The following is a 21,756-nucleotide window of genomic DNA, read 5'->3' as shown; positions in this document are numbered from 1 at the left end:
AGGTCTGGTGTGATCATCCCAGAATATTTTGGGTTGGAAGGCACCTTTAAAGTTCTTGGTGTACCTTGAAGATCTTCCCTCTGAAAGGATTGTCCTGTGCCACGGGAGGTCTGTGTTCTTCATGGAGAGTGCACAGACACAAGGTGGGTTATTTTAAGCTCCTAAAACTCTGTAGGGCTCTGCTTGCTCAGGGAGTGGATCCAGGTTTTCCAGCAGGAAAAAAAAAAAAATTGATGTTAGTGAATCAAATATTTTGTAAGGGTGTAGCAGTTCTGACAACATTTTGATGGAAAATTGTAGCAGTTTCACTTAGACAAGACTGGAGAACTTTATTTGGAGGTGAACATTTTAACATTTATATTCTTCCAGCGTTTATCACGTGAGATTTGGAGTTTGGATATGAACAAAGCCTTTTGCATACCCTGAGAACTGCCAGTTCTCATGTTTACTGCAGTTTCCAGGTTTAGTTAATAACAATGCTGCTTTTTCTGCAATATTAACTCTTCGATTCACAAGTTGGGCTTTTCTGATGAAGGCAAGTCCTGGGTTTTTTTATCCATCTCAAAGTCTTGAGGCATCAAACCCCCGCCAGTTCGTACAGTGGTCTAGGGAACAGTTTATTAGTCTGGTGTCTCTGGGTGTGTTGGACAGGCTACAGCCAGAGCTGTTTCTGTGGCTGTAAGTGAAATTATGACCTTGAGCTAATCGCTTCCTTGCTTTCTGCTTCCCTTTCTCCAGCTGCAGCACCCTTGCAGGTGACATCCCAGGCTCGGTGCAGCCACATTTGCACAGTGCCCTGAGCCTGAAGGGTGCTACAGGAAGCACCAAGTGCTGTCATTTCCCTGACAGAGCATTAGGAGCCTCCTCTTGCTGGGTTTTAGCAAGAGCTGTGCCAGGGTGAACATTGCTGAGCTGCGAATATTTGGGCTTTTGAGGTCCAAATCCTCCCCGAGCTCCCGCGCTCGTGCTGTTGGCACCTCTTCCTGCAATCACCCCGTCCTCTGCAGGATGCTGCTGTGTGTAGAGTGTCTCTTAGGAGCTGATTATGCCTCTTGAACTGGAAATACTGCCTAAGATTTCCTGGGGATTTGTGCTGTTACCACTGAACTCTCCCGGGATGCGAAGATGCCAAAGTGGGAGCGATGAAGGGACGCTCCAGCTGGACTCCTGCTCATCCCAGGAGAGCTTTGTGCTGGGATCTGGGAAGGATATGGTGTAAGTGCTCCTGGGGATTTCTGGGCTTTGCCCATCTCCTGCTCCACAGCAGAAGCAGCTGCTGTGTTTTCTCAGGGGTGTTTTTCCCCAAGGTCTGTGGCAGCCTGGAGGAGCAGGCTGTGATTCCGTACATCACAAGCTGGGCTTTGCCTTGCTCAGCAGGGATGCTCCTTTCACTAAATCCAGTTTAGCCTTCCTGAGTTTCAGCAGGCGTGGATAGAATGGAGAAGACAAGGTATGAACCAGCTGGGCAGACAGTTTTCCCCTCCTACTCTCTCCTGTAATAAGATTAGGAGGGAGAGAGGATGTGTGATGCCCTTAGGTGGCCAAATGGGCCAACCCACAGTCTAACTGCCTCTTAAAAGAATTCCATTATTTTTCCGAAGTAGCCTCTTAGCAAAGGGGCTGGAATGTGATCCTACCTGCTGGAAATCACCTTCATTTAAATGTTTGCTCTGTCAGTGATGTGAAGTCTGTCTGTGTGTTGCAGAGTGAATTTGGGCTAAATCTCATTTGAGTTTGGAGAGCACCTGGAGTCAATGTACAGATGATTTCTGTTGGGCTTTTAGAGGAAGGGGATTACTGATAGAGCTTGTGGTGTGCTCCAGGTGCCAGAATAACCCTGGGTTTGTAATTTTGGTGGGAGATGTGCCTGCAGAGTGCCCTTTCTAAATGCTGCTCACAGATACCTAAGAAGGGATCCCATTAGCAAGTAAGTGATCGGTGTTTGAACATAGACAGGCAAGGAATGAGAGACGAGCGGGGTGGGAAATCCCTCTCAGCGCTGTGCTTCCAGCAGAGACAACACTTGAATATATTAAAAGAAGACAGGTAGCACAGAAGGTAATAATGGGAGGATTTGGCTCAGCATAATAAGCAGTCACCCAGCATCCCACCTCCTTCTCGGCTGTCTGGGGATTCAGCTGTCGATCCAGCCGGGAGTTCAGGAGACATTCCCAGCTGACAGCTTTCCTGTGCCGAGTTCCTCCTGGATTTGCCCAGGTCTTTAACTCCTGACTAAAGTCCAGGTGGTGGGATTGCAGCAGTGTGGGGCTGCAGCTCTTCCCTGAGCTCTGCACAGCCCTGGCAGTGACTCTCCTGCAGGCAAATGCTGCATCACCCTGTATCTCTCCATCTGAAAGGGACGTGGGAGAGGAACATGAGCAAGTGGCTGGGAGCTTAGAGGCTCTGTGGGATTCAATGTGAGTAATTCCAAGCCAAATTCACCCTTTGGTGCAAAGGCAGTGCTGGCATTAACCAAGTGACCCCAGCAGCAGGGCAGGGCTGAGGTTAGTCCCTTGTCTTCAGCTCAAATTAAAGCCTCCCCATGAATGTCTGGGATACTGAGTGTCCAGGAATTCCTGAGGGGTTTGGTGCTTATTTTTGAGCTGCAGTGCCTAATGGCTTGTTGCCATGAAGGCAGCTTAGCAAGTGTGACAGCTGCCCTGTTACCCAGCCACAGTGTAGTGCTCTGCTAAAGGAGGTGTGGATTTAAGCCAGGACACCAAGGTCTTCCCAATTCCCCCACTTTTCCCTTTCCTGAAAGCTCAAGGAAGGAGTGTGTGCAGATTTGAGGGCCAGAAATGTGAACAGAGGGTGGTGAGAGGTACCTGTCTGAGGTGCTATGTTTTGGGGCCAAACAGGATGACTGGTGAGTGTGGGAGGGTGTGTGGGAGAGGACGTGTCAGAGTGTTTGGTGTGGTACCTCCTCACTGATGGGGAGCAGAGGTGAGCTCTGCAAGATGTTTTGACTCCCTTCTGAAGGAGAAAAGGCTGAGGGGAAAGAGGATAATAGTCTTCAAATGGGTAGAAGGTGGCTCTGGAAAGGGAATAATCTGCTTTCTGTGTCTGCTGGGGATTGCGCTCAAATTGCAGAGTGAGAGATTTAATTCAGGCACAAGGGAAAGCCTTCTGACTGCAGGGAGAGTCAACACTGAGAGCCTCCATCAGCAAAGGTTGTCTTGAAGAGACTGGGGGTGGCTTCAATGGCTTTGCAGGATGAGGGGTGAGCTGGGCTTATCAGGGCTTTTCCCACCCTTTTACCTGTAATTCTGTGAACCAGATCCCCTTTGTGTCTGCTCCTTGCTGTGTTTAAAGAGAGGAACATGGCAGAGGGGCAGCACGTTTGTGGGAGGTGAAGGAGTGGGATGGAGGCAGATGGGAAAGCCAAAAATCCCACAGTCTGTCCACAACTTCCCATATTTAACTGTAGCTGTTGATCCATTGTTATTTATATATTTATAACGTCCTGTTTGGACCACGGTGTCACCTGGGAGGCTTCAGCTGGGGAGCACAACTTCAATCTGCTCAGTGCTGAGTGAGCCACAAAGACACCCCGACCCAAAATAGGTGGAATTCGGCTGAAACTTCCACGTGAAACACAAGGATGCTTGGACAGAGGCGGGTGTGGGGGCCCATGTAAACAGCATGAGGGCATTAGTCATCCTGATCCGCAGATCCTGCTGGAGTCAGGATTGCTCTGTGGGCTCTGCACCAGGCAGGGCTTTACAGGGGTGGTTTAAAGCAAGAGCACCGGGTTTTTGGGGAGCTTCTCTCAAGGCAGGGGATGGCGTGGGAGCATCACAAAGGGGCTTGTTTGAAAATGGTAACAAGTGGGTGATGGAGGCTGGGCTTCATGGGCTCCTCAGGGTGGGAGTCACAATTAGCGCTAAATGAGATTATCTTCCTTTCCAAAGCACTTCAGGGACTAAGCACGTTGTGCTGGAAGAGTCAGTGGAAGTGTTGAGTGTTTCTTGTCATTCTGGTATAATTCTGCACCCTTCTCCACAGTGCTTTGGCCTGGAAAAGCCCTTCCTTAGGTAATTTTGACAAGCTGCTTCACCACTGAGCCTTTTATGCCCTGCCCGAAGGCTAAGGCTGCCCTTAAATTGCCATACAGTTAAAGCATGACTAAGTCATTATTATTATTATTTTACAACAATTGTCTACTGATTTGAACCCAAATTGAAGCAGTTTTCTGAAAGGTTTGTGCCCTTCATAGTTTTGCTATCTGTGAATGACCGAGTGGACAAACCTAATGGCAAGATTTGAGCAAAAACGGGCAATGTGTGTGGCAAACAAATGTCAGAGTTGTAATTAGGAGTATCTGAGCTTGCAAGTTCCCTCTAAATGGTAGGACTGTCTAATGAAGAATGTGGGATTATGCTGGGTGGGATAACTGCAAGTCAAAACTCAGTCTGCAGCTTGAGTGCTCGCTGCCTACCTGCCCTACCAACCACAAGGATATTCAAAATATATTCAATAAATCTGTGAAAGCAAAATGACTCTGCTCTTTTCCCAGAAGTAAGACAGTGCTTTCATTTTTCTTGACAAATGGTTCTTCTCCCTCTTTTTAAACATGGCAATCATGCCAGCTGTTCCCTAGACAGGGAATATCCCACTACTGGGGCCACTTTTGATTTTGTTTATATCAGCTCAGAACAGCTGTAAATCCAGGGGCTGTTACAGCTTTACTTTTCAATCACTCAAGCTGTGAATGAGTTGGGTGTCAGGGCTGGAAGCTGATTCCTGGAGTGCTGTTTGGAGATCACTGCTCCGTGGAGAGGGAACTGGCCCCAGGGATTCCCCAGTGACCAGCTGTGTGTTGTACTGGGGGGCTGGGAACATACTGGATCCCGTGGGCTCTTCGGATTCCAATGGGAGTAGAGCTGTCATTATCCCCATAAGAGCACACCAATCTGCTGCCAAATGGCTGAAATCCCTTCATCTCCTTTTCCAAGGTGAGAAGGAGCCTCTGAAACCCTCTGAGGGCTGGTAATGGTCTGGACACTTGTTTTACTCCAAGGCTGTTGGTTCAACCCCAGTTTGGGTCAGGAGCTGTTGCCAGTGCAGGGATCAACAGTGAGAGATGGGAACCTGGGTCCTACAAGAGAGGAATTGCATCTGCAAGGAATAATTAGGGTTTGTTCAGCCTGGAAAAGAGGATGCTGAGGAGAGACCTCATCACAGTGTGCAGCTTCCTCATGAGGGGAAGTGGAGGGGCAGGCACTGATTTCTTCTCTCTGGAGACCAGTGACAGGACCCAAGGGAAGTGAAGATGTGTCAGAGGAGGTTTAGATTGGATAGCAGGAAAAGTTTTTCATCCAGAGAGTGGTTGGACACTGGAACAGGCTCCCCAGGGCAGTGGGCACAGCACTAAGGCTGCCAGAACTCAAATAGTGTTTGGACAACACTCTCAGGGATGTGGTGGGATTGTTGGGGTTGTTCTGTGAAGAGCCAGGAGCTGGACTCGATGATCCTTGTGGGTCCCTTCAAACTGCAGATATTCCATGATTCTATGAATTGGATAAAGGCAGGGCTTAAGAGATGCCTTAGGGGTGGCTTGTGCAGCCTTTGCGCAAGTGCTCACAATCTGTGCTTTGGATGAAGCTTTTTCTTAAGGCCTTCGACAGGCAAGGGGAGAGGGAAGGTGGATGTTTGTTCTCTGGGGGATATGAGCATCTTTGGCAGGAATCTTCCTGCAAACCCTGTAGCCTCTGGTGTTCCCCCCTCTCCTCAGCTGGGTCTCTCTGAAGGGCAAGATGCACAGGAATGGGGAAGGCGTGTTTTGGGGGAGAGCTGCTGGTCTGGCATCACTCACCAACACCACACTGCTAGTAAAACAAACAACGGGCTGTTTTGGAATAATTTGGTGAAATGCTGTCGCCTGGCATGGAACCAAAACACTGCTTAAATCAGGATAAACACAGTCTGGATTCTACTCTCATTTTCCATCCCCAATCTGCCACGGACTTATTTTATTTTAGCTGTGTGTAAATCTTACCACATTTCCCTGCAAGGTGCTCAGAGCTGCTGCTGTGAAGCTACAAGAGAGGAGGGCAACCAGCTTCCAAATCAGCTGCAGGATTTGAATTGGTTATTCTCTGTGTAGTACACAGAAAGGACAATTCCCAGCAGAAAGGAGCAGGAAAGAAGACTTATTTTTAATGTGCCTAGAGAGGATATAGAGAGCATATAGAGCATATGTCCCTGTGGTAAAATAATGCTAGTAATAGCAATAGTAGTAACAATGATGATGATGATGATAATGGTAACAATAATAATAAATTCCATGGCAGAGGTGGCTCTAGTGCTGTCCTGTAATTGTCCCTAATATTTAATTTTTATAATGCTCCCTGGCTTGTGCCAACCAGCAATGTCCAGCTGCGGTTCAGGGCGTGGATTGCTCCATGCATCATAAAATCATGGAATCATTAAGGGTGGAAGAGACCTCAAAGATCATCAAGTCCAACCTTCGACCGAGTACCACCGTGCCCACTAAACCACATCGCAAAGTGCCACGTCTGCTCCTTTTTTGAACCCTTCCAGGGGTGGTGAATCCACCACTTCCCTGGGCAGCCTGTTCTGGTGCATAACCACTCTTTCAGTGCAGAAATTTTGCCTAATATCCAATCTGAACCTCCCCTGGTGCAACTTGAGGCCATCTGCCCTTTTCCTGTCAGTTGCCTGGGAGAAGAGATCAACCCTCACTTCCCCACAACCTCCTTTCTGGGAGTTGTGAGGAGTGAATGTTCCACTGAGCAGTATGGACAGGACCCCTCTGTTTTGAACGTGAGTTTGTATGAATATCTGTATCATATATCCACAACAGAGTGGATCCTGGACCATTTGATTCTCCTGGACTGACAGAGTGAAATGAGGTTTGCTCTTTGCTGCAGTGCCTGTGTCAGTGCTGCTGCACAATGCAATTAAAGTTCACTTCTGCCTCTGTTCTCTCAGAAGCAAAGGACACATACCCGTAGAGGAATAGGCCATTTTGGTTATTACCAGCTTTATTGTGGAAAATGGTTTTATTTCTCTTCAGTATGCTTTAAAGGGAAAGGCTGCGACAGAGCAAACTTTCCATATGCGTGAGAAGCAAAGATTTAAAAGCCAGACATTCCATCTGGCCGGCTCACAAACAGTTAAGCCAAGAGCTCTCTCCTCTCTCTCCTCCATACCTCCCCATGTTAATATTGCACAGCAGAGAATGAGATGCTGGTTCTTGATTGTCCTGACATAGCCCCAGGAACCTCCTGAGGCATTTACACACCGCAGCGATCCACGCTGAGTTAAGCTTTGGGCGAGAGATGGAGGCCAGTATTATTCTCTTCCATTTCCAGGGGATCAAAACAGGCCCCTGAGAAGCTAAAACCGGTGTTTGCCATCTAAAGCAGATCAGCTGAGAGGCCTTTGAGAAAGGTTGGCTAAAGTGGTGGAGCCACGTGGCCACAGTTGACCCGCAGGCAAGCTGGGAATAGACCCCCACTCTCCTCTATCTCCACCCACACCCTCCTCCTTGAGGTCCCAGCAGTCTGATTCCCAAACTGCAGCCCACAAAAAGATGCAAAGTGACTCATGGCTGCTCCTCAGAGCTCCATAAAACAGGGATTTCAGCTGCTTGGCCAAGCAAAGCGTAATCGGAGAGGGGCAAGGAGGGAATAAAGTGCAATGTGTTTTAAGTAATGGCAGTGGAAATGTTTGGGGCAGAAGAAGAGTGGTCCTCAGCATTAACATGTGAGCCTGACCCATCCCTCCTCGACATCGGGATTGGAAATTTGAGGCTCTGGGAGCGCAGCGTGGTCGCTCAGGGGTGGCAGCGAGCTGACCGTGGTGCTGATGACTGGCAGGTAGATAATGGGGGCTGTTAACTCCCGTAATTCCCTGCCAGCCCGCAGGAAACGATCCTGACAGTTCCCATTTACAGGGAGGCTGCGTGGCCACTCCTCTGCCCTCAGAGCTTCATCGGGGCTGTTTGCTAAACACGGATTGCCACGTTGGATCTCGAGAGCAGGCTCAATACCCGCCGAGGAGCTGGCGATTGTTAATAAATAGTAGCACGTTAAGGCGTCTCTCCGGGTGATTTTTGTGCTCCGTAATTACCCAAAATTGCCCGTTAGACCGGCCAAATTACAGAAAAGGAGCCCTCAGCTCCACAAATGCGTTCCTGATAATGGGTGACTATTAGCTTTGACATGGGAAGCCTGTGGTTGTGAGGCAAGGGGAGCAAAACAAGGGAGAGATCCTCTGGACCTGTCCTGCAGTGGCAGGGGCTGAGCTCGATATGATGTCACATTTTCCAGAACAAAGTTGGGAAAAGATAATTTATTAATGATGCCACTAAGTGACATCTTCTTGCAGGGATCTCAAAGCCCTTCTCAGAGGTTGGATGATGGAGAAGAGGCTCTGGGGGGACCTTATTGTGGCCTTCCAATAGATAAAATTTTATGAGGAAAATGGAGAAATACTTTTTCACCAGATTTTGTTTGAGATGGAGTTAAATTTCTACAAAGCAGCTTGTGTGGTGCTGCATTTGGATTTGTGTTGGAAACAGTGTTGCTCACACAGTGATGTTTTAATCATTGCTGGGCAGTGCTTGCACAGCACCAAGGCCTTTTTTGCTTCTCATCCCACCCCACCAGTGAGAAGGCTGGAGGTGCAGAAGAATTTGGGAGAGGACACAGCTGGGACAGCCAATCCCCAGAGGGATGTTCCAGACCATATTATGTCATGATTAGCTGCTAAACTGGGAGGGTTGGAGGTTGTTGGAGCTGCCATTGCTGACTTGTAGTGACAGGACTTGGGGAGAGATTTTTCCCTGGGGGGGGGTGGGTGGTGAGGCCCTGGCACAGGTTGCCCAGAGAAGCTGTGGATGCCCCGTCCCTGGAAGTGTTCAAGGCCAGATTGGATGGGGTTTTGAGCAACTTGCTCTAGTGGAAGGTGTCCCTGCCCATGGCAGGGAGTTGGAACAAGATGATCTTGAAGGTCCCTTCCAACTCAAACCATTCCATGAATCTGTTAAAAAGGAAAAAAAAAAAGGTCTTCATCCTTCCCTGTCTTGCAATTAGTGGAAGAAATAGGTCTTCCAGGAGATGAAAACTGAGTCTTCCCTTGAGCAGGACCACTTTTATCCCAGACCTCAGCAACAGGGATGTCCTGGCATGACCACCCTGGACACCAGTGCTGGTTTCATGGAGCGCTGTGTGATGATGGTCAGAAGAACGGTGGGGTGTGAGCAGCACCTCCTTATTCAGTGGGTCTGCTCCTTGTGTCCCTCACATCTGCCCCTTCTGCAGCCTCTGTAGAGTCCCCAGAGGTGGACACACACGTGAGCTGAGTTGTGTTATTCTCACCCAGGTGAAGGTGTCATGGCATCACTCAATACCAGAGTCCTAAAAGATACTATTTATTGCTGTGGATTCCTGCCCTTTGGGGTGGCTGCTGACCTTTTTAGCAGTGGTTGTACTGGTGTAGAGTACAGGTGCTTTACTATCCCAGTGAGGTGTATATGTGAATGAGAAACCCAGAATCCAACCAAATGGGGTTAAAAAAATCAGTGGTTTTTTTGGTAGATGAGAAGAGCACATTCACTTTTTGCTCATTCAGCCCTCCTGAGTTGTTTTCTTGCAGCACTGACACAGACCCTTTTGTTTAGAAAGCTGTTCATTCTGTGAGTACTGGCAAAAGCATTATTTTCCAGCAATTTTAACAGCTCTCTCCCTGCTTTGGCAAGAGTTGTCCAATCAGCAATGAAATCAACATGATGGGGCTTAAAAAAAGCTTCTCAGGAATCATGAAAAGCCTTTGGGACAGTGGCACAGTGAAGTGGTTCCTGAGAATACTTGGAGTAAATCACACCCACCTGATCCAGTTCTTTGTCAGAAGAGTGGGATGAGTCTCGTTGCTTTGAGCTCATGGCCTGGGGGGAGAAGGAGTTGGACTTGCTTGGTCTTGCAGAGATGGATGAAGGGGGAAATCTGATCCCAACCTGAGGGTATCAGAGGGACAGTTACAAAAATTATAAAACCAAATTCCTCTGGCTTGTGCCTGATGGTTTAACAAGGGAAAAGCCACAAACGGGAGCTTGTGAGGTTCACAGAGCCATAGAATCCTTTAGGTTGGGAAAGACCTCTGAGACCATCGAGTCCAACCCAGCACTGACACGTCCACCACTAAACCACGTCCCCGAGTGCCACATCCACACATTTTCTTGACACTTCCAGAGACAGTGATTCCACCACTTCCTTGGGCAGCCTGTTCCAATGCCTGACCACCCTTTCAGTGAAGAAATTCCTAATATCTAATCTAAACCTCCCCTGGTCATTTGTGACCTTGGGAAAAACCCTATCAGCAGGAGAGTGGTGTAGCCCTGGAATGGGCACCAATAGGATGGGAGCTCTTCATCTTGGAGAATTCCCAAAGCTTATCCAGACAAAACCAGCACCTGATACTAGTGGTATCCTTGCTCCAAGCAGTAAATTGGATTGTAAAGCTGAAGTTGTCCCTTGCAACCAGTACTTCTGTAATTCTCTGACTTCATGAATCTTTAATTTCAGATGTGCAGGAAGCCAGGCTCAAGGCAACCATTACAAAGAGCAAACACATTTCTAAAACCAAACAAAGCCCAGCCCCCCAAATTCCAAACTCATATGCCTGTGTTTAATTTGGGAGCATAATAAAGGTTTTAATTTTTCGGTGACTGTGTTGGTGTGATGTTGTACCTATAAAGACTTTGTTCAGCTTTTCTCAGGATCGAGGATGGAAAAAGCAGAAAGAACAGCTTGTAAGGTCTGGGGCAAACTGCACAGCATTAAGAAATATTTTGTTCTAATTGGAGCCTGTTTGACCCTGGAGCCAGAGCAGGGTAATGGAACAAGCACGACTCGAATGAAGTCGCTTTTCACCACATTCTGCAGAAAGCAAGAGAAGGAAAGAGAGAAATGCAGAGAATATCAAGGGGGGAGAGCCAAAGAGATGCATTAAGGGCAAGAAGAAAAGGCAGAATATGTCATGGGAAATGGCCAAAGGAAGGGAGACAAAATAGACAAAGGAGAAGAGCAAAAATTAGGGAGAAAGGAAGAGAAAAGGAAACAGAAAAGGAGAAGGAAGCAAGGTGAAATTGCAAAGAAAAGGAGGAGTGTCCTTCTGCCCTGCCAGGCAGAGCGATGAGGTGGCAGGACAGGAGCAGCCCCAGGCAGGAGCGCTCGTTATTTCCATCCTGGCTGATGTCATTGATTGCTTCTCCCCTCCCTTGTCATGCCTGGTGACAGAATCCCAGGAATTGCGACTCACAGCAACCTGCTCTGTTCCTGATTGGCCCAGGGAAAAGTTTTCTTTCCAGCTCCAAACGGGCACGGCTTCATCTGCGTTTCAAGGTGCTCCTGGAGAAGGTGGAGACCCTTTTCCTGGCCTGTTTTTTGCAGACAACGGGTTTCTCCTCAGCTGTGGTGCTGGGAAAATCCCATAGGATTGCTTCCTCTCTTACCTTGAGGTCTTTCTGTTGCCAGCATTATTACTTTTTGAATCAACCTTGTTTTTCCCTCGCTTTTCCTCCTTTAAGGAAATTTCCCTTGCAAGGCTCGGATTCTACAGCATCCAACCACATTCTGTCAGGGGGTTTAATTAGTCAGAAGAAATAAAACAAATGAGGATTTGTTTGCCAAAGGGAAGAAGAGGGGGATGGGAAAAGGAAGATGGGTGGGACAGAGAAACCTCAATAATGAAGAAAGAAAGCAGAATCCTAAGTTACGAGGATCTGAGGCTTTAGGACTTATTTGGGATGAGAAGAAATTGCCTCAAGTAGATTGGACATTAGGAAAAATTTCTTCATGGAAAGGGTTATAAAGCATTGGAACAGACTGTCCTGGGAAGTAGTGCAGTCACCACCCCTGGAAGTGTTCAAAAAACATGTGGATATGGCATTTGAGGACATGGTTTACTGGTGAACGTGGTGGTGGTGTTGGGTTGGTGGTTGGTCTTGCTATTCTTTAAGGCCTTTTTCAACCTTTATGATTTTATTATTCCAAAAGGAGCAGCCAGTGTTTTTTGTGGTTATCCACCCTCATGATGCCAACAAAAATCTCATCACCAGCCATCTCTTCTCTGTGGGGTGGAGGGATGAACTTTGTGGCATCTCTTTAGCAAGAGTCCTTCCACTTGGCATGGCTTTTGTGAAAATTTGGTTAAAAGATGAGGAAGGAGATGCAGATCAGGGGCTTTCCTGTGGGAAGGGCTGCAGAGAGACACCAGTTATTACACCAAAATCTGGCTTCCAACTGGCCGCTCATCATTTGTGTAATGCTTCGTCTGTGAGCAAACACCTGACCTAGGAATAGTCCAGCACATGAAATCTCATCCTTAGCTGATGGAGGACCTAGGAGAGGGTTGTGAGTGATGTGGGAAAGGGGATTGAGAAAGAAGTGAAAGAACCTGAGGATTTTGGGGAGTGGAGGGATATCAGAGAGGATGTGGAAGGGAGGGGAATTAGAGATTCCTGTGTTGGGATATAGGGATGGAGTCTGCTCATCCCTTACAAACCAAACTCCGTTCCTTCAGTTACTCCTGGGTGGTTTAGGAGTGAGTTATGTGTCGGGCTTTTTTTGCCTTAGTGGAGCTCCTCCCCCACTTTTATCCAGTTACCCATGAAAAGTCAGTGAAATGAGACCTACTTAAATCAAATGTCACAATCGATGCTCATCCCAGGCCACCGTTTGTGCGATGTGAACTCACATCGCCGTGAGGGAGGAGCAGGGACAGGAAAAGGGGTTGAGAGCAAACTTGGAGAGAGAGAGCTAGAGCAAGGAGCAATCCATGTCTGATCAGTGCTTTTATCACAACCAGGCATCTCTGGGGTGGGACAGAGCTGCTGCCTGCCTGGGTTCTGCAGGGGGGAGAAGCAAAGCTGTGGCTTCTTACCCGACATTGCATCTGTTTCTCCCATACCCGACCCCTAAATCAGAGTCCATTCCACATTTCAATTTATAAGGAGAAAGTTATGCTACTTCAGCACTCACACTGCCTGGATTATGTCCAATCTCAATTTTGTTTGATGGAAGATAAATCAAAATGTTGATACTTTCATTGAAGTACCTCTGCGTTCACCTCATCCCCAGAAAAAAATGCTTCTAACCTTCCGTGGATATTTGGCAGGAGTGAATTCTCAGGATGGAAAACACAGTCATATGACTTGACAGTAAAAATTGCAGTGATCTAATCTCTGTAGAAGTTTAGGGGAAGGCTCCACATGTGAGCGGAAACATTTTGTCACGAGCATTTTGGGAATCTGCGAGTGGAGGAAGATGCAGGATGATGCAGGATTGGTGAGGCTCAGCACCCTGTTACTCCTGCAGTTTCTGCACAACCGTTGTTAGTTAAAAGGACCGAGAGATTGTTTTAAAGTTCCATAATTTCTGCAAGTTGAATTAGAATTGGAATCCAAACCCTGTGTGTGTGTGTATCTGTCAAGGCCGGGTTGGATGGGGCCCTGATCAACCTTGGTCTAGCTGAAGGTGTCCTTGCCTGTGACAGGGGGTAGGAATCAGATGATCTTTAAGGTCCCTTCCAGCCCAAACCAGTCTGGGATTCTGTGATCTGTGGTCTAGTTTGGGAGTGTCCTAAGCCTCCTGTTTCACAGAATAAACTCAAGGAAGGTGGGGGACATTGCAGAGAGGTAGCTCCATGCTGCAGGTTTCCTGTCTGTAGCTGTTCTGCATCCAGTGGAGATCCCTCAAACAACCTGTAGTCCTCTGGGTGCTTATTCCAGCTGGGAATTCAAGCCATTGAATGTGTGGGGCACCCCATCTTTAAGGGGAAGGAAGCACCCAAGATTTGTGGTTGAAAGGAACGGTGAAAGTCAGAGGGTCCACAAGAACTTGCAGAGTTTTATTAGTAAGTGACACACTTGGCATGGAAATTGGGATGTTAGTCCCTGATCTCCTGGGGTAAGCACAGGACATTTTGGATAAAGGGGTAGGGTGAAAGGGAAGAGGGAGAAAATGGATTAAAGAGGGAGAGAGAGAAAGAATGGAAGAAACAAAGAAAGGGAGAAAGAGAGACCATCAGTCCTGGGTCCAGCATTGTCCAGGATCCTGGGGTGCCTGTACCCCAGGTTTCAGGGGGCCATCTTTTATAGATAAGTTTTCCCTGCTAGTTTCTCACTTTCTGTGGAAATTAGTTATCATACACAGATCATTCTTCTAGGCTTTTCTGGAAATGAGTTGGAGGCTTCAGGGGTCTTTGGTGGTTCTTGATTATACCCCTTCAGTGCATGCCCCCTTCTCAACCTCATTCCTACTCTTGTCCTGTGTTGTGCTTATCTCCAGGAGCCAGGGCAAGGATATTTGTCACAGAAAAGTGCTGCCCTACCTCCACATGTCCCCTTCTCCAGCCACAACAGTCCTTGGTTGGCTCCACAGCCATCTGGCTACCAATGCTTGAGACATACATGTTAACCCCCTTATCCTCTAGGCTCCTACAGTGTGTCACTCAATTTTGTGTCAGGTCCTCTAAGATCTTGTGCCAGCCTTCCCAACAGCTCCTGTGGGGTTCACTACACTGGTGTGGTGAGAGTTTTTTTCCTCATTAATTCATCCCAATGAGGTTCAAAATGTGGGGACTTAAATCCTCATATTAATTAATTAATTCCCCCTCCAAATGTGTGAGACACCCCTGGTCAACATAATCAAATAAGGAAGATCTTACCTTACCAAGTCCTTCAAAATCCAGGGACAATTCAGCTCAGACCCCTCTGCACCAGGGTTGTTTATCTCCTCTTCAGGGTGGGCTCTGTGGAGTAAACCTGTGGTGACTGTGGGCCTTGAGTGAAGGGACACATGTTTGCTTTGCCCATGTGTTGAGCTGGCCAGGCTCCATCTGAGCACCGCACTGAGCCTTACCTGATATACTTTGCTTTGCAGAAGGCTCAGTAGCCTGGAACAGAGCTGCCACAGCCTCAGCCTCATGGCACCCCGCTGACTGGAGGTTCAGGTTGAGCAGCCTCCTGCCTGCCAACAAAACAATGCAGTCAAGTCCTTAGAGGGCTGCCTGTTCTATTCCCAAATTTTTGCATAGTTCCCTTTATTTGTGGTTTTTTTCCCCCTCGTGCTAAGCCCTTGCTGTGTCAGAAACCATCTCATGTCCATGGGCGAAGCGATAGGTGTTGGTGCTGTGCCAATGCAATGGCAATGCAATGAGCCCTGAGTGGGCTCCCACCCCTCTGCACACGAGCTGATCCCTCTGAATAAAGGGTTCTGGTGTGTCTGCTGCGCGGTGGGTCTGTGCCTCTCTGCCTCTCATGCCAGCAGAGATCACTGGTGTGGAAATGAGCCTGCAGCAGGGAAAGCCAAGAGGGATCCAGATCCTCCCTCCGAGCTGAGGACAGGGCGACTTTGGTGGTATCAGTCTGGCAGATGTTGGTTGGTTACACAGTCACAGCCAGGCAGAGAACTCCATTAGGAGAGGTAACAGCAAGTGTTGGGTTGTGTCTGCAGATCTTTTCAGAACCATCCCAACCAGGTTTTCTGGTCTGTGTGATCCCTTTATATGAGGAAATGCTTCTTGTAGTAGTGTCAGAGTAGTGAACTGATGGATGGTATGGCTGGATTCTGGGTCCCTGGGGAGGACATACACCTTGCTTTTCCTTTACTTGCTTCACTTCATCCTTTTCCAGATGAATGTCTGTAGCTGGTGGAAAATTTTCACCTTTTTTTCATCCTCCACCCTTCATCACCACCATTCCCAGAAGAGCTCCTTGGTAATTGTTCCAGTGCAGACATTGCCTTCTGCTGTTGCCTCATTAATTACCTCCCAGTTTCACACTGGATGGGAAGGGCCTGATCCTTCTCTTGCAACCCACGTTTGCCTTCCACAGAAATCAGAGTTGTTACCCAGACTTGACACTGGTGTGTGTGTGTGAGTGTGGGAACAGAATCAGGTCCAAAAGAAGTCTGGGCCAACCAGAAATAGATCCTGGTTTCCTTTCCTCCTTATTTGTTTGTGCAGTGTGATGTGAAGGTCAGGTGAGTTGACACAGTGACAATTAGGAGGAAAATTCTTGCCATGAAATTTTGCTGGTAGAACTGGTTTTTTATTTTATTTTATTTTTTTCTGAGCTTCTTCTATTTCTTTCTTTCTTTTTTTAATGTCTTACTTTCTCTCTTTCAGAACATGGAAAAGGTGCTGGTCCCTTCTGTCACGTTAATTGTAGGCTGTGGAGTATCTTCGCTGACACTTTTGCTGTTGATTATCATTTATGTCTCTGTTTGGAGGTATGACTTTCATTCTCTTCTCTTCTTCTTGGGGAAAGTAACTGATTTTTGATCTGCATGATCCTGGAGTGTTTGCCCTCTGGTTTTGGGTGTCTGGTGCTTGAGGAAGAGCTGTTTGGTAACGAGTGGGTCCTGCAGAAAGTCATCCTGGTGGCTTAGCTGGCATTGTTCTTTCCTTTCAGTGCCAGAGAAATTAGTAGAGTGAAATTAGTGCCACGGCCCCATGTAGTCTCACTGTTCCACTTCCAAAAGCCTCTTGCTGGTTTAGATGCCTTTGTAAACTCCAGGAGACCTTGTCTGGGGCGAGGTGGACACGTTCTGCCTCTGGGCAGGCCCTTTCCTTCGAGATATTGCTTTGATAACATCACAGTTCCCATGACCTGCCATGAAAACATCTGGCCTGAAGAACTGACAGAACTTCTCAGGAGCCTGAGGATGTTAAACCACATCATTAAACTCCATCACCTAAATAACTCTCCTACCTCTTAGCTACTTTTTGCCTTCGTCTTCAGATTCAAATGGGAGTCCTCAGTGCATCCCATGGCAGAGAGCTCCTGTACACACATAAGCAGGTCAGGTGGAACCTAAAGTTGTGTCATTTATAAAGGCTGAAGTGAATTTGTAGCAAAGTTTTATTGAACCAAGGCCCATATTGGCCCATGCCCCTGTTAGACATGTTTTGGTGGACTGTATAAGCCAGAGAACCCGAGGTGTGCAAGGGATTTTCTCCCTGTATTGCCTTGAACGAGGTCTGAGTTTATCCCACGAGACCCATTCCTTTCCTAAATCCATGGCAAACACACTGAGACCTTCATGGCTCCACACTGAATAAAACAAAGACAATCAGAACCAGGTGACTGACTGTGAAATGGAAGTGGAGTGGCTACAGAGAATCTAACTGGATATTACTGGTGATCCTTTTGGGAGAAGGGATCAGTCTGAGGCTCTCATTTTGTCAAGTGACTCTTCTTAGGAAGGAAGGAAAGGGGAAATTCCATTCAGAGATGTGAATTGAGATAACTTTTTCTACCCTTTGATAAAGGAAAGAAACAAGAGAGTAAAAAAAAAAAAATGAGCAAAATTGCATCTTTTTTGTTGATACTGTGACAGTGCATAGTGGCTGGTTAATTTTGGCAAGTGCAACAAGCTGAAGACTGATCATGATAACATTTATCTAGAACTCAGGTTTTTCCGTGCCTGGGGTATCATTGGATGTGCTCAAGTCCTTGTCCTCTCCTGCTTTTCCTCAGGCTGGGCAGCACTGAGCAGCGCTGGTAGGTGACTTACTGGTGTCACTGGTGTCAGGATCAAGTGGAAAGTTAGGATTGGAGAGTAAAGTGCAAGTGTTCGAGCCTCACCCTCTCTTTCCTATCAGAAACAAGTTCAGGATCTGAAACCCAAGCTCAGACATGAGGTCGAATCAGTTTGGAGCATGCCAAGAGTCATTTGGAATAACATGGTGTATTTTTTTCCAGGAGCGTGCCCCCTCAATATTTACTGTTATTGAGGACAGTAAATTGCCTGACCTGTTTAAAATATACTCTGCTTAATTTCTCATTCCAGCCTTTGCCTTGTGCCTATGCCCAAAATGATCAGCACCAATGGGGGGACACGTTTATGGGAGGCTTGAATGGGTATTTCTGAGCTAGCCAAGGATGGACATGCATTTCCAAGTGATCCTGAGACCAGCTTTATCTTGGTTAAAGGGCTCTCTATCCTAAGTCTCTCTGTGTAAATATTTGTAAAGCATGATCGAGTGATCTCTAGAATTTCTCTCTGGTGCGCTGAGTTTGTTCCATTTCTTCTCTGTAGATCATGTTTCCATGTTTTCCGAACTTCACAGCATTCCCGTGGCTGAGCCCTGAGCACTCTGTGTGTCCTTTTTATTTTAGGCATAGCTGCTGGACGTGAATGTGCTGTCCTTTTAATGGTCTCAGGAACCTCATACTCAAGTCAACGTTATCTCCTTGCTCCCACTTTGTTTTGCCCTGAATGTAACATATTCTGATAGACAACAAGAGGAGTGTTTAGAAATGAAATCAGAAGTATTATTCCACACAGGAGCAGTATCAAAGTGGTTCTTTTTCGACGTGCAGGGGAAAAATTCTTCATGCCCTGGCTGCCTGATCTTCTGTGGAGAGCCTTCATCCAGAGCTCAGCTGTTTTTGGGAGCTTTGGCCGGGAAATTTCCCATTCAGAACTCCGGACAAAGGCATCTGGAGCATGCACACATAGACCCAGCTTGAGGATGAAACACTTCTGATGAATAAGCTCACTGAAGCTGACACTCTGGAAGCTTTCCCAGAATTTTGCCCAGCTAGGGTTTGTTTATATGTGTGTATATATATGGGAAGCAGAAAGAAAGGGCGGGTGAGAAAGAGGGAGAGGGACACGGTAAAGAAAAGGGGGAAGAGTAGAAGGGAGGTGATCTCAGCTTTGGGGAAGGAATTTACCCTCCACTTCCCATTCAAAGCCCCCAAATAATGGTTGCTCCTCGGTGGCATCTACTCAGCCACTGGTGTGAATGGCACGAGCTTTTTTGATGCAAGTGATCACTTCAGACACGGCCAACTTGGCACAGCCTCCTGGAAAACTGGGAGTTGCTTCTGTTTGACGGCTGTTGGTGGCCTGTTGGTGGACTCACTCCAGTTCCCAGTAGACAGATGGCTGCAAAAATCTCTGCTGCAGATGGTGCATCTCTGGCCTTATTAGCAGGCTCGACAGAGGGGTCAGTGACACAGTGGGCTGTGGAAGGGGAGTGACCTTGTTACATCTCGGCAGCGCCTGGCCCGGGTCACAGCTGGAGGCACAATGTGCGTGTGGGCCACACGCTCCACCACCCATGTGGAAAAAGAGGGGGAATTGAAAGAAAAAAAAAAAAGATCTTCCCCCTTGAACACCACCATGAAGATGAAAACCTGGGGAGAAAAAAAACCCAGCTACTCAAGGGTCAGAGCAGGTGAAATGACTTAGTGCTGTGTTCCTCCGAGCTCTGGTTTGTGCCACTCCTTTCAAGCAGCTCCTTGACACGATGGTATTTCAGGATGCGTTTTCCGTCCCTGAACTCATCGTGGTTCAACAGCCTCTGGAGTCAGTGACCTTTCCATAGCCTGGAGATCGATGCTGGCTATTGAATAGCTCATCCACCAGCCCATCAGCATGTGGGGCACGGCAGCCCCTGTTCCCTGGCAGCAGCTGGGGGAGAGCTGGATCACTGGGAGATAACATAGGGAGCTTTTCTCTCCCTGCCCAGCAGAGCCTGAGGATTGATTTAGTGGCTGTCAATGAGCTCTCCAGGGGCTTTTAACACTTGCTTTAAACCCCGGAGCTCTGCCTGTGCTGGAGGTGCTGAGGCACTCGGTGGCCCTGGTGGGAGGCAGCAGGAATGAGTAAGTGACTGCAAGGAGAGGGATGTGTGTACACACAGTGAGAAAGCAGGAGTGACTCAGTGTTTGTGGGAGCAGGGGAGTCTAATGGGGGCAGAGAGACAGACTGCAGGGTTTTCCCACCTTTTCCATCTGTCTCAGCTTTTGCAGGGCTTCCCCACACGCTGCAGGATGTGGGGAGCCTCTCTGGTGACCAGTGACAGGACCCGAGGGAATGGGGTGAAACTGTGTCAGGGGAGATTTAGGTGGATCTCAGGAAAAGGTTCTTCCCTCAGAGGGTGGTCGGGCACTGAACAAGCTTCCCAGAGAAGTGCTCACACCACCAAGGCTGCCAGAGCTCAGGAAGAGTTTGGACAACTCTCAGGCACGTGGTGGGATTTTTGGGGTGGTTCTGTGCAGGGTTAGGAGTTGGACTCCATGATCCTTGTGGATTCCTTCCAACTCAGGATATTCTGTGATTCTAGGACACAAGCCAGAGCAGAAGTTCCCTGAATTAGCAGTGAGTTTTTCCCTGCTTTTGTGGCTGAGTACAGCATATTTTGATAAGTAGACAGAGTCCATATATCAGCCAAAGGGGTAGCAAGACAGCACCCTGGAGTAGCTCTGTCCTTGCTGGAGATCTGTTTTCTGGCAAAACCTATCAAGTTCTGTGCTTTTTTCCTCTCTGATATGAGCTCCTGACTTCTTTGGCTGGAGGGGCTGGGTAGTATTGATGATTTCTTTCTGTGGAGCATCCTGTGCTGGGGAAGAGGAAATGGAAGGAGAAAAGCAAGCATGGCAGGAGGTCTCAGCATTCTGATTGAACTGAAACACAGCAAGGAAATGCTTGGAATCCAGGTCAGGCTACCAAGGAGGACTCTGGAAGAATTGCCCAGGAATGCGGGATTGAATTAGAATGGTCAGACCTCAGCTGCCTTTGAAACTGGGGAGGGATGTGAAAGGCACCAGGAAGGGTTTCTGTAGGTCCATCAGCACCAAAGGATTACCCAGGGAAGTGTTGGCTTGGTGTGGAATGGGACAAGGAGCCTAATGGAGAAGGAAGTTGAAAAGGTGAAGGTACCCAGTGCCTCCATTGCCTTATTCTACTGGCAAGGTTGGCTGCCAGGCACCCAAATTCCTACACAGAGGCAAAATCCAGGGAAGAAAGTACTCCCCATCACCAAGGAAAAGAGAGACAGGGATTATTTAGGTTATCTGGACACTTGCAAATCCATGGGACAAAATGGGATGCATAGAGGGAGCTCTCTGGTGCAGCTGTGGAGCTGCTCTGTCATCTGGGAAGGTTCCTGATGGCTGGAAGAAGGCAAATGTTACACCCACCTTTAAAAAGGGCAAGGGGGAGGATCCAGAAAAACAACTGACTGGTCAACCTACACAGCCCCTGGGCTGATTAAAGAGCAAGGACTTAGAAAGGTTATTTCCAAGCAAAATGATGGACAGGGAAGTGATTGGGAATAGACAGCAAGGATTTATTTGAGGGCAGGTTGTGCCTGGCTGACCTGTTTCCCTGCTGTGGTGGGATGGATGGTTACAGGGACGGTGGAGAGGAGTAGGTGGTGTGTATTTTGACATTACCAAGGCCATTAGCACAGTCTCCCTTGTATCCAAACCAGGGAATTGTGCACTGGATTGTTGGTTTAATAGCTGGATGGAGTTCCTGCCAGATTTAAGGGCAATGGTCAAAGGTTTGCAGCCTCATCAGGAGCTTGTTGCTTCTGGCCAGGGTTGGTTCTACGGCCAATATTGTTTAATGTCTTCTTTAACAACCTGGATCGTGTTTGACACTGTTGTGGCCACATCTGGAAAACTTTGTCCAATATTGAACTTTCCCAATACAAGAGATTGGAGCAAATCCAGTGGATGCTTAAGAGGCTGGAGAACGTGATGCCAAAGGGTGTCACAAGCTTGGACAGGGGTTGGCTTGGAGAAGAGGAGGCTGTTAAGGAGTCATAGGAGAGTGGAATAACTTGTGGAGGTAGGCAGGGAAAGGTTTTGAGGCAGCAACTGCAGCAGGAAAAGATCCAGCTGGATATAAAAAATAATCCTTCACCACCAGAGCAGTTAAATGCTGTAATAAGTCATCCAAGAGAGGTAGAAGCATTTCTGTTCTT

The 21,756-nt window shown here is 47.8% G+C and overlaps 1 protein-coding gene across 12 annotated transcripts in view; it reads left to right on the top strand.

The window, feature by feature from the left end:
- The window catches only part of ADGRB1 (adhesion G protein-coupled receptor B1), a 291,927-nt gene that overhangs the window by 205,613 nt on the left and 64,558 nt on the right, over nt 1-21,756 (top strand). For 9 of the 12 annotated variants that reach the window (XM_017828467.1, XM_017828473.1, XM_017828469.1 and 6 more), the window contains 2 exons: nt 16,156-16,259; nt 17,438-17,533. In XM_017828467.1, coding sequence (XP_017683956.1) covers nt 16,156-16,259; nt 17,438-17,533 — 200 coding nt within the window. The remainder of the gene's footprint in view (nt 1-16,155; nt 16,260-17,437; nt 17,534-21,756) is intronic. The other 3 variants (XM_017828471.1, XM_017828475.1, XM_017828470.1) reach the window with 2 other exon arrangements.

Source organism: Lepidothrix coronata, unplaced genomic scaffold (assembly GCF_001604755.1).
Source record: "Lepidothrix coronata isolate B3197 unplaced genomic scaffold, Lepidothrix_coronata-1.0 Scaffold148, whole genome shotgun sequence".
NCBI lineage: Eukaryota > Metazoa > Chordata > Aves > Passeriformes > Pipridae > Lepidothrix > Lepidothrix coronata.
The sequence above is the reverse complement of the archived record's forward strand: the minus strand, read 5'-3'. Positions and strand labels throughout refer to the sequence as shown.